This window comes from Lissotriton vulgaris, unplaced genomic scaffold (assembly GCF_964263255.1).
Source record: "Lissotriton vulgaris unplaced genomic scaffold, aLisVul1.2 SCAFFOLD_1875, whole genome shotgun sequence".
In the NCBI taxonomy this organism is placed as follows: domain Eukaryota; kingdom Metazoa; phylum Chordata; class Amphibia; order Caudata; family Salamandridae; genus Lissotriton; species Lissotriton vulgaris.
The window spans coordinates 243,250-255,930 of record NW_028255037.1 but is presented as its reverse complement, the minus strand read 5'-3'; the positions used below and the strand labels follow the sequence as shown (position 1 = coordinate 255,930).

Here is a 12,681-nt window from a genome sequence, read left to right as displayed (position 1 = left end):
GTGGCTGAGGCAAGACATCCCCCCCCTTTGACATGTGGCGGGACTACCTGCAACTGTCCAGGCGTTGCCGTGTGACTGGACTACCTGTCACTCTCAGGCGTTGACATGTGGCGGGACTACCTGTAATCTTCAGGCGTGGTCATGTGGCGGGACTACCTGCAACTCTCAGGGTTGTCCAACCTCGCCTTGGCTCCGGTCCTCGTCGATGGCCAGATCAGGCAAGAGAGGAGGGTGGGGGGTGGTCGGTGGCCGAGGCAAGACAGCCCCCTCTCCCCCCGTGGCCCGCAGGGCAGCAGAAGAGGGAAAGGGGAGACCTCCATGATTCCTCGGGCCGTCCGCCCTACAGCCTCCCCCTTCGACTGCGGCCAGCCGAGCCCTGCACGCATCGAGGCCTCGCCTTCCGGATGGGCGTAACCGCGGAGCTGTTGCACTTCGGGAGCTTCCGGAATGGGGGTAGGTACCTATTGAATTGTTCCTATTTCATGTGACCGTTATTTGGGCGTGGTGGGCAATGAGGCAGACATGTTTGGAGCAGGAATAGGCAATGGAGCCTAGCTACCTCGTGGCTATTTTTGCTGTCAAACCTTTCGCCATTTTACATTTCTTATTACGAACTGTCTCTAATGTTTCTTATTTTTAGTGAAGTCGAAAGCTCATCAGGGGGTTACTGACTTAGCCCGATTTCTTTTTATTTTTCCTTCTTTTCCTTAGCGTGTTTCGAGCTAAAGTTTTCTGTTAGTAGGGTACGGTGATCACTTCATTTTTATATGTCCTTTCACTAGGGGTACTCCTGGACGGACCAGGTGAGTTACCTCCAATAAATGGTCCGGGTTGGAACTAGATTATCAATCAGAGGGGAACACATATCCTTCGTTAGGGTATCATCCTGGACGGACCAAATGATGTACTTCCACTTACTAGGGTAGCCTCCTCAACGGACCAGATGGGTTACTTCCAATAAATGGCCAACAAGTGAGGGCATGTGTCCTCCATAAGGGTAGCCTCCTGGACGGACCAGGTGAGCTACCCCCCAAATAATAGTCAATCAGTGGGGAGTGGGTAGGACTGACGGATTACAACGGGGACAAAAGTCTGCATCACCTACCCTTTTCTACCTGCAAAGACTAGACAGAATATTTCTATTCCACGTTGTTTGCAAACAGAAAATACCTCAAACAAACAATTCCTGGAACAACAATGTCCAGTCAATCAATCAATCAGTGGGGAGAAAAACAGGCATGACGGATTACAACGGGGACAAACGTCTGCATTACCTGCCCTTCGCTATCTGCAAAGGGAGACAGAATATTTCTATTCGTCTCTGTTTGTGGACAGGGAAGATCTCAAAGAGCAACAATCGATTATTAATCGATTTCAAACAATCAGTGGGGAGAAAGGTAGGCATGACGGATTACAACGGGGACAAAAGTCTGCATTACCTAACCTTCTCTATCTGCAAAGAGAGACGAACGTTCCTATTCGCCGCTGTTTGCAAACAGAGAATGTCTCGTTCTCAAGAAGAGAACCAATATTTCAAGTAGCATCCAAAGCTAAATGAACCAATAACCAAACAATATCAGTAATCAAATACCGATTCCAATACAATCAATCAAACAATCAGATGGATAAAACCATCCTACCAATCAGGCGTAAAACGCCCTACTTAATCTTACCCGGACCGGACCATATGGATAGTTCTTTATCTTCCTCCTCCAGCGCCCGATCGTTCTCTTACTTCGTGTAGCATTCCTGTGGGATTCCAGTCAGGACAATAGGTCACTCGAGAGAGGTCCGTTCAGAATCGGTGAAGTTCTTTCGATCGGCAGCCGGACGAGGGCCCTCTCAAGGCAGGTATACTCCGATCATTTAGATGTTCACTTCTTCGTCTGGATCTCTCTTACCGGACCTTATGTCACTGATGGACCCCGCGTTGGGACGCCAATTGTAAAAGGTGAACCCATATTAGTATCGATGCCCGGGCTGCTGGCGCAAGTCTCCTCTTAGTTCTCATTCTGAATAGTTACCAAATAAAGAGACGGGCGCTGGAAGCTGGAATCATAAGAACAGAGTTTTATTTCTCATGAGGAGAGCCTGTCATTTCGGACACGAAACACGGTGTCTTTCGGGAGGTGCTCTAACAAGTGAGTTGAGACTTCGTCTTTTATACCTTACAAAACACTTGGCATTACAATCAGGACATTGTGACACAAAGAAAGGACATCCCTATAATCCTCGTGTCAATCCTACCCCACATATGTTATCAATAGAGTCCCTTGAACTGTAGATAAGAGAGGGGGCAATGACGCAGCTGAGTGTTCCGCTGATTATTAGGAGATGTGCGCCTGATGGTATCCCAAGGGGTGGGGAAGCCAGGATCAATAGTGGGTTCTTTGAAGAGGAGTGACTCCATACCATAAGGGGCAATAAACAGTATCTTCCGGCTTAGGCGATGGCCTCGGACATGTGTGGACAGACCATCGCGGAGGGAGGGTTTACTAACAGAGGGGTTATTCATAAAAGGAAAGGAGGTGTTGGTCAGGCGCGGCCGTGACTCCCAAGGACAGGGTCTTGCAGAAGAAGAAGGTTTATGACTTGCCCGTGTGAGGGAGATGGGGAGGGGGGAAGCCAGGGTGTGCACAGGGACAGAGTCGCACAGAGAGAGATCTTATGACCCGTACATGAGAGAGCGGGGGCAGTCAGGTGCAGCTGGGGAGGGCTATGTCAGCTGAGGCGAAGGATGCCTCTTCAAGAGGAAATGGAGGGTTTGCGCGGGTCAAGCAGAAGGGTTGCCTTTCAGGGCAGGGTCGTGCAGAGGGAGAGGGTTTCATGGTCTATACATATGAGAGGGGGTTTAAGATACGCGCAGGAGGGAAGCCGGGGATTCCAATGGGTGAAAGGCCATGGTGCCTAGAATGGCTGTCATGTACATATGGGCACGGGCTTTTACTGGCGGAGTGATGCGGTCAATATTTCATGGTATTCATGGTGCTTACAGGGAGAGGAGTGGGAAAAGGGAAATGAACGCTGCTTATGTACATTACTTTTCCTGATTTTCCACAAGTATTCAGAGGTTGCCTGCATGGGTGCTGGGTGTGGGTCTGAATTTGGCAGGCCACCGGTTGGAGTTCCAAGTGGAGGTGCTCTTGCCGAAGATCACTACTTCTGTTACGATGGTATTGAGCTTGAGACAGTTGACTTTTAGCCAGGTAGTATCTTTGGTTATGCAGTGAGTTTGTTTCTTGTGTTGGAGATCTTATCTGAGAGGTAGAGTATGAGTTGTGTGTCGTCTGCATAGGAGACGATGTTGATGATGTGTGCGTGGATGACATTTGCCAGAGGGCGCATCTATGTATTGAAGAATTGAAGAGGGTGGGGCTGAGCTATGTACCTTGAGGCACTACACAGATGATTTTCAGGCTTCCTAGGAGTAAAGTTCCAGGCTGACGGTCTGTATATTATCCGTTAAGATGGAGCAAGTCCATGGTATGGAGGGTCCTTGGATGCTAATTATGTGCAGGTACCTGATAAGGACGGAGTGTGAGACTGTGTGAAATGCTACAGAGAGGTCCAAGAGAGTTAGGCTGCCATGTTTCCTCTGTCAAGGATCATGTAGATGTTGTCTGTGGCTGTGATGAGTGCTGTTTCTGTACTGTGGCTGGACCTGAATACGGACTGTGTGATATTGAAAGAACTGGAGGTTTCTGAGGTTGTTAGTAAGTCATTGGTTGATTAGTTTCTCTAAAAACTTTCCTGGATATGATAGGAGAGAGATGGGTCTGTAGATGGAAAGTGTGGCTGGGTCACTGGATGGTTTCTTGAGCAGGGGCACGACATTAGCATGTTTTCAGGTGTTAGGGAATGAGTTGATGGTGGCGCTGAGGATGGGCGTTTGTGCTTTGTTGATTGGTGGGAGTCCTTTGGTGAATGGATGGTGGGGCAAGGTTCAGATGGGACCCCGAATGGATGGTCTTCATAGTACCAGCAATTTTGACTGTGGTGTCAACAGGCCACAAGGTCAGGGTTCGTTCTTCGGCCCTGATAGAATGTTGAATTGCAATTGTGACTCTCCGGTTAAGGTTTGAAGGTGGTGTATTTGGAGATGATTTTGTTGCAGAAGAATTCTCAGAGTTTGTTGCAAAGGTCTTGTGAGGGGGAGTGATGGTGGAGGTGGTGTGAGGCGTGGTGAAATTCTTGATGATGGCAAAGACTCCATGCTGCTGTTAGTTGCGGTTTTGATGTGATCTGCAAGAGCTGTTCACTTGGTGTTCCATATCTGCTGGGGGTAGTGTTGTAGGGCTGGTTTGAAGATGTATTTATCTGAGGTGTTTTGACTTGTTCTCCATTTGCGCTCCAGTTGCTTGCAGTGGTGTTTCACCAGCTCCTGTGTACCAACTCTTGCCTTTAGGTTGCGCTTGAGGAAGCCTGTATGTTGGCACATTCTGTGATCCAGCTGTTGAGGTTCTTGATGGCTTGCTGCAAGTTGCTGGTTTGCTCAAGCTAGTGCATGGAGAGGGTGTAATAACCCACTCCTCTTCTGTGATGCTTTTCTAGCAGCATCTGGCAGTTTTGGTGGTGGTGAGTCTCAGGTGGTACATGATCAGTATGTTGAAACTGAGGAGGGCCTGCATTGTCCAGGACATAGTTGCTGTGAGGTTGCTGACTGAGGTAAAATCTGGTTCGATAGGTGTCAGGTGGTGTGGGTGGGCTTGGTAACATGCTGGCCCAGGCCACGGTTTCCAATGTTTCGTAGAAGGGCAGTAGAGTTTTTGTTGGTGCGATCTTCTAGGTGGAAGTTATGGTCGACGAGGTGGATGAAGGTGCTGACATTGATGATGAAGGGTGCAATGAAGTTCGTGCTGTTGCTGGAGAAATTGGTGTGGGATTCTGGCAGTCTGTATACGAGGGTGCAGCCCAGGGAGAACTTGGCTGTGATGTGACTCTTCAATGTGAGCTGTTTCATGTAGCTGGTGAGGTAGGTGTAGGGGGTTCAACAAACAGTATTTTTGAATATGGTGGCCACTCCACCGACGGGCTTGCACGGATGGTAGTGCCTGGCAATTTTGTAGCCAGAGGGGATGACTGTAGTGATTTCAAGTGCAAAGGATGTGATTAGCCATGTTTCCGTGAGGAAGAGCAAGTCTGGAGAGGGGTTGCGCAGTAGGTCCGTTATCTCCATGACGTGTTTGGTATTGGGGAGCATGCATAAGACTGTGTTTTGTTGTGTGGGTGGTGTTTGGTATGTGTGAGCTTGATAGGGTGGCTGGTGTGTATGAGTGTGAGCGAGTGGAGTACTGGTTTCTGTTGGCACGGGAGTGGTGAGTCTGGGGTGTGAGAGAGTGCCTTAGAACTTACAGGAGGCGCATGTTCCATGTTGTTGGGTGTGGTGAGTGGGAGCAACGGCTGAGAGCATGGTGTAGCGTGACACGGTAGCAGTGGGTAGAGGGAGACCACGGTTCTTAACACTTGGCGCTGTCCAAATGCAGACAGGCACAGATGGGTGTGCATGTCTGCTGCAAATGTGTTTTGCAGATTTCATTAAGTAGGCCCCGGTGGGGGAGGCGTGTAGGGTGCCGTGGGCTGGAAATCAGTGAGGGCAATTAGTTTGCAGATGAATGGTGGGAGATTCAGTGATGTCACTTCCTGTGCTAATGCGATGGGAAATGAAGTACTCTTGCTTGGCTTTTTTTTTAACAACGGTTTTGGTGGTATAGTGTTGGGAAGTTGCTAGTACAATGTGTGTTTTTTATTAATGTCAGTCTGCCTCATGAATGCTAGTCCAAATTCTTGGCCTGCCAAGTTGGCATACATGGTTTTCAGTCATGCTCATTGAAGGACACTATTCTTTTATTTTTTATTTTTTCCTCTAGACCAGGAATACCTTTGCCACTTTACCGCAAAGGAACATCATAGTATCTATGCTAACAAAGTCAGGACCTGCCTCTTCAACTGATCCCAGCAAAAACCTAGTGACGGGATACCCTCAGGGTGATTAGAAGCGATCTAAAAATCTGAATTGCTTGATTGATTGAATTGCTGTGGTGGCTGATTAGAAGAGCGAAAAGTAGAAACATGAAATGAAACATTTTTTGCTTTGGTTTTGTATTGGCTTAACTCTGTAATTTGTGGGGGGGGGGGGTTAATTCATGTGAATAATGGTAATTAGAATATATGAATGATATCACTCGTTTGGATTGAAGTTCTTAACTCACTCTATCCATATTATTAAATAAGCATGTGCATGTAGGTATATATTTTTAAGTAATCCAAGCATCTTGCTAACATGCTTTTGTTATATTTCAGGAGTTGCTTGCAATTGATTACTGACTGTCCTAGCCCCATTCAAGAGGAGTTGGACCTTATTCGTGCTCTTGGTTTCCTAGACGAGTTTGGAGTGAAGATTTTACCTTTACAAGGTGGGGGTGATGATGCATAAGTAAGCCAGTACTCTTGGTTAGAGGGCAGCCTTCATCTCTGGAATTCAGAAATAATTCAGTGACAATTTGATTTACTTTTGATCATGGTGTTTAACGTGTAAATATCTGGGTTCCTCACCCTGCAGAGTTAAAGTGCATAGCATTAATAGTGGTAATATTCTGGTACGTTTTTTGTTAAAAGCAAGACCCTCCAGTACAGCAGGCCCAAAAAACCAGGAGAAGCATTTTTCTATTTTTAAAATTGTTGGATATGCATAATTGCATGCTTTTTTAAAGGATTTCTGTGAGCTAGTTAGTAAAGCTGAAAGAAGATATATTGTCAATGGACTTAAGATTTGTTTGCAGTGATCTGGTCAATTTATTTATTTTGTGATATCAAGGCAAAAAAACCACTTGTTGCATCTTAATCTAGCTATTTGCAAAAAGTAATACAAATTCTTTACCGAGCCCAGATTTGGAAAACTGAACATCCCTAAACCAGCCCCAGGTAGCTTTATTCAAGTTATGCTACCTCACCCCCTCAGAAGTCCTCAAATGTAGTTATCACAATGTTGACTAAGACTGCTGGAGCCTAATTCACCTTAAACTGTCATTTTGTTATGACATTGATTTGCCAGCTGTCCGTTCTCCATATATGGAGCTTTGCATTGTTTTCATCGGTTATTGCACATGTCATATAGCAAGTTTTTTCAGGGCCATTTGCTCACATAGATAAGGTATTCAAATGTTCACGTGTAGCAGATACACCATAAACAACATGTTATTTAGCTGAACATTGTAGGCCCTTGTGTAAAATTGCATTCCCTATTACTAAATTTACTAACACTTGCAATATTTCCATGCATGTTGATGTACACATACAACAAACCTCTGCTTCACCCCAGTCCTACCTATTCTGGACACTTAGGTCTCAGCAAAGACAACTTATAACTCACTAGAGCAATGAAGTGCTGCAACACCCTGTGTAAGTTCTAAACAGAAAACACCTGAAAACAGAACCTCAACAGCAAGGTTGAATAACATCATATTCTCAGTCCAGAGATAGCCATTCTCCTGGAGGAGCAACCCTGAATACCAAGAGTCAACTTGCCTGAGAAGTGTTGCAAGCTGGCTGCAACACTGTATCTGATAGAGACTTCTAGCCGTAGATTCCATACCATAGAGTTATACCCAGGCTTCTGACTGGGTCCAGAAAATTTTCTTGAGCAATACCTCTGCTCGCAGGTAGGTGGCGTAGTTCGACTCTGCGTGGCGTCGTCTGCACCAGAAGTGACCTGCGCGGGGCCTATATAGGCGCCACCCCAAGACGCTGACATCAGTTCTTTTCTTTTCAAGCCAGTCAGCGCAGATCCGCAAAGAGCTACACCTTATTCAATTTTGACTTTTTGTTGAGGTTTTTCAAGATTTTGTCCTCCTGTTATGGTAGGAATGCCATCCAAGAAGGCCAGCTTCATGTCCTGAGGTGCCTGTCACTGCTTGATTTTGATGACGGACCCGCAACTTGTTTGCCTTTGGGACCTCAAGTGTTACATCGAACCAAAGCCCTGCTCTGATTGCCATGTCATGGACCTGAAGGCTTTGAGGGTGCGATGCCTGAAGCTCCTGGCGGGTTGACATGCGATGCAGCAATGATCTATATCTCTGTCGAGAGGAAAGTTCCAGGAGTGGTTGCAGAGTTTGAGATTCTCATTGCTCTCAGTCATCAGGCCATTCAAATAAGTGCTGCTCCCACAAGAAGAACTCAAAGTGTGTTTCGACTTCACCTCATCCGTCGTCCGACAAGACGAGGAAGCATCAACACTTGAGGACTGGTTCTGCCGTTGAGCCAGCGCCTGGGCCATCTCTGCACCTCCCCAAGTTTAAGGAAGCCACAGCAACCCCCCCTGAACAATTAAAAGACTGTTATGAGGCTATGCACCTCGTCTTTAGGTGGCCTGTTCTCTTTGGCTAGCCTTCAAGCCCCTTGCTATCGGATGGGGAACCCTTCTAAATCCATGCTGGCAGCTCTGGTGCTAATGTGGCCCTCAGGCTCCACAGATGGATCCAGATCAGCGTCGGTCGTGCCATCTCGATCTTTATCAGTGCCAGTCCCATGGCCAACGCTCTCGATGCCGCCGGCACCGTCCCCATTTATATCCCTGACTCCGACACGGAGCAGCGGCGCCGGACTCCGACACCAACCGGACCCATGCCTTTCAGGCTGAAGACTGAGCCCTATTCTTATGGGCTAGGACTCTGGGAGTAAAGGGGCGGCGTCACTGAACCCAAAAGAATACCAGGCACTTTATACCAAAATGGACTGGTTTGAAAATTTGCCGGACACCTGTAGACTAGATACATCTCCAGATACTGCCATGCTTTCTCCCTCTACCGTGGCTATGGAAGAGGGAGCTTCTTTCGTAATAGTGGTTAGGAGGACGGCCAAGGTCCTGGACCCTAGCTTGCCCTTGGTGGCAGTCAAGACTAACGTCTTGACGGAAGTGCTGCAGCTGGGAGTATCCCCTTCAGGACCACTTTTCCTGTCTAACAAAGCACTTACTGATGTCCTGTTTGGGACTTGGTCAAAGCCCAACACACAGTCTCATGTGAACAGGACAGTAGCCTGCTGCCACCGCCCAACTCCAAGGGACCCAAAATCCCTCACAGAACATCCTACTCAGGAGAGCTTGGTGGTCCAAGCCTCCACTTACCACGTAAATCCTGACGCATTCACAACCGCACCACGAGGTCGTTAATCCAAGAGGTTGGACAACTTAGGCAAGAAAATGTTTTCTTCCACCAGCCTGGCATAGAGGTCTGTGACCACAGGATGTATTTTGGGCTGATATTTCCATGCTCTGTGAGATACAGTTGCGGATGTGCTGCCAAAAGTTCCTGAGGAGGCCCGAGCCCTGCTATCCCATGCTGCTGCCTACAGGAGGGATGCAGCTAAATTCACCATTCTCGATGTGAACTGAATACCACTGACTCACTAGGCAGAGTGGTTTTGTCAATTGTGTCCCTATGACGCCACACCTGGTTGAGGACTACTGGCTTTTCTGGGGATGGCCAAACATGACTTATGGACATTCCTTTTGATGGTTCCCATCTCTTCAGAGCTGAAGCAAATTCTGCGTTGGAGCGCTTTAACGATAACAGGGCTGCAGCATGGTCATTGGGTCTTTCCGATGCCCCTCGTCACCCCCAACAATCTGTCTTCCACTCCTTTTGTGGCCATGGTAGGGGGATTCTAGCTGTGTGTTTACGTGCCCATTCACCATGCCGTGCAAGCCTCACAGCTTCTGCTTGGCCTAGGACGCCGTGCCCACAATCCCTGTGGGTTGGAGAGCCATAGGTCGGGCCAGTCCATTACCCCCAAAGCTGTAGCCTCCAGGCCCTTATAATCAGACCTCTTACCACCATGGGCAACCAGTAGGGGCAGGATTCGTCACCACCTGCCCCACTTGCGGTCTATAACATCGGTCCAGTGGGATTTGCAGATCGTCTGAGTCTGGGAAGCCTACTGTTTCCCCTTCGAGACTACCCCCTCCCTCCCTCCATGCCACCTACTTATGACAGGCTAAAGGAGCACCATCTATACCTTCTCCGCAAGGAAGTGTTAGCTCTCTTGGCCAAGAGAGAGTGCGACAGCAGAAGAAGGTTGTGGTAGTGTCAGAGAAGAGCGGGGGTCTTCGTCCTATCCTCCACCAGCTGATAGGGAAACTTTGAAGGTGACTCCTTCCTGATGTCAAAGTCTACTGTAACTGTATTGTCCCATCATGCCAGCACGTCATCTTGTTTGGTAAGCAGTTGAGGTGCCTCGATGTCTTCAATGGCATGTAGCTCCTTTCAGTAGAAATAATGCCTCTTCTCTTTGTTCTGTTACTGACCCTGGACTGATGTGGACTGATGTGGAGCCAAAGGTTCCCTCAGCCTTTCCCACAGCCATGCATGGGGACCTTCTCTTGGACTGCAGAATGTGAAAAATGTGCTTTCCTGACATGAGGTAAACTACCTACCAACCTTTTATACAAAAAGTGCATTTTCGAAACAGATTAATGTAAAAACAATTAAAAAAAAGTAGCTATTGGAAAGTAAAGATCAAACAGTAAGAGATAAATAGTAGTTCAGCCTTGCCCTGCAATGACCTTACTGTGGTTTGTTAGAGACAAAGCCAAAGTTAGAACGAGTAGTGGAAGCTCCAGGTGCTTCTACTATCCAAGAATGCAAAATATGAATTAAATAAACTATTTAGTTGAAAAATTACAACAGAAATTACACTGCCTTCCTCACCACCAATCTGAAAGTGAAAAATGACTTCCATTGATCTATTTTGGGTAGCCTTCCCAGTGCCTGTTTTGCAGACACTGGGTCCCATTTAGGAGCTTGGCGGGGTAGTGACTGTTTCATAAATTATCTGAGCTCCTGAAATTAGGATTGGATAGGTCAAAGTTGATGTTGCCCTACTGTGACAAGAAGTATTTAACTTTGCTGACCCATTGACAGGTGCGAAGGGGCACATCTCTGACTTTGAGGACTCCCTCCCTGCCCTCAAGGTTGAAGTGGCCTGCGTTACATAAGCATCCCAGACTTTCAAGGACCGTACAGAAGATGTCAAAAACTGGGCCAGACGGAACAACTTGAGATTTGGGGGGTTTCTGAAAGGTGTTGAGGGGGTGTCTCAGGAAAATTCTTGGAACAATGGACCTTGTCATGGATTTTCGAAGGGCCGCTATTAGTCTGCTTTGTTGCTGAGAGGGCCCATAGACCACTGGTAGTGAAACCACCCTCAGGCACAACCCTTGTCGCATAATTACCAAAATCATAAACTACAGAAACATAAACAACATACCCCACCCACAGCCAAAGAGTAAGATGTAGAATAAATCCAATCCTGTCTAGAGGCCGTTGCTATGTGGATGCAATCCTCCTGTCTTAAACTTAACGGGAAGAAGACGGAGATTATGCTGTTGGGAAACCCTTCTCCGACCGCCCTAGCATCCATCTGGCCCACATGTCTCGGCCCTCCTCCCCCTCCTAAACCTCAGATAAAGAGCCTTGGAATCTGGCTTGATAAAGCGCTTGACTTTTCGGTCCAAGCCACTAAAACTGCCTCTACATGTATTGGGCTAATGGAAATGCTTCGCAAAGTGCTCCCTTTGCTTCCATTCCAGGCGAGGAGGGTCATGGTTCAGGCCCTGATACTCTCCCGCCTGGATAATGGAAATGCCCTATACATAGGAGCCCCGGCAGCAGTGACCAACAGGCTTCAAGTTACGCAAAACTGTGCTGCTCGACTATTGTACAATATTCCCCGCCGGTAGTCAGCCAAGAAAGCTCTAAAAGAACTTCACTGGCTCCCAGTAGCTGCCAGAGCACAGTTTAAAGCCATGTGCATTTTGCACAAATCCTTCCACCGTACAGGCCCTGCCATCCTGTTTCCCTTAGTTGTGCCTTATGCCCCGTCTAGAGCCCTTCGCTCTAGCTCATTGCATCTAGCAACCACAACTAAAATTTACAAAGCCCGTTGGGGCGGTCGCTCCTTTTCCCACACTGCTGCCAAGCTTTGGAACTCTTTCCCGCTATCCCTTCGAGAGAATTATAACCGGATGTCCTTCAGAAAGGCTTTGAAAACCCATCTGTTCGCAAAAGCGTGTTGATTTACCCTGAGCTCGCCACAGTAATCAGTCAAAAGCGCTGCGAGGCCTCCGGGTAGTTATGCGCTATATAAGTGCAATTTTTCATTTCATTTCATTTAATTTCCTCCAAGATCCTTATGTTCCTGGACTACACTTCGCTACAGTAAATCGTTGAAGGCTGTGAAACAAAAACTGAGGACATTAACCATCAAATATAAATTTCCGGACTAGCTTATGATAATTTACGCCTGCCTATCCTTCTTCATTGATACTCCCGAAGTGACCCCTGCACAACAGCTCCCCGCCCCACCCCCCAACGTTTGGAACCACCAACTCAAAAGGAACACAGGATGAACAGGGCCGGTCTCCGAGCCCACATCAAATTAAAAGGATCTTGTAAGAGAAGAGCCCTTACTGACGGTTCCCCTGCATTCTCCGCAATGGGAGAAGGCAGCCCTGAGCACAGGTGCTAATGTGAGGTCACAGACTCTGCTAGGTTTTTGTAGGGTAGGGACCCACTGCTCGAGGGCCTGTCTCCTCAAGGAATTGTTGTTGAACAACTGACTGATTAAACCATGAGAGGAAGTAATTTCCCTCACCAGTAGCACAATATCCTAACTGAGGAGTTC

The 12,681-nt window shown here is 47.5% G+C and overlaps 1 protein-coding gene across 1 annotated transcript in view; it reads left to right on the top strand.

Annotated features, from left to right (window-relative positions):
• LOC147659337 (NBAS subunit of NRZ tethering complex-like) overlaps positions 1-12,681 on the top strand; it is a 485,327-nt gene that overhangs the window by 234,242 nt on the left and 238,404 nt on the right. The window contains exon 8 of the mRNA XM_086951835.1: positions 6,301-6,413. Within this exon, the coding sequence (XP_086807961.1) occupies positions 6,301-6,413 (113 nt within the window). The remainder of the gene's footprint in view (positions 1-6,300; positions 6,414-12,681) is intronic.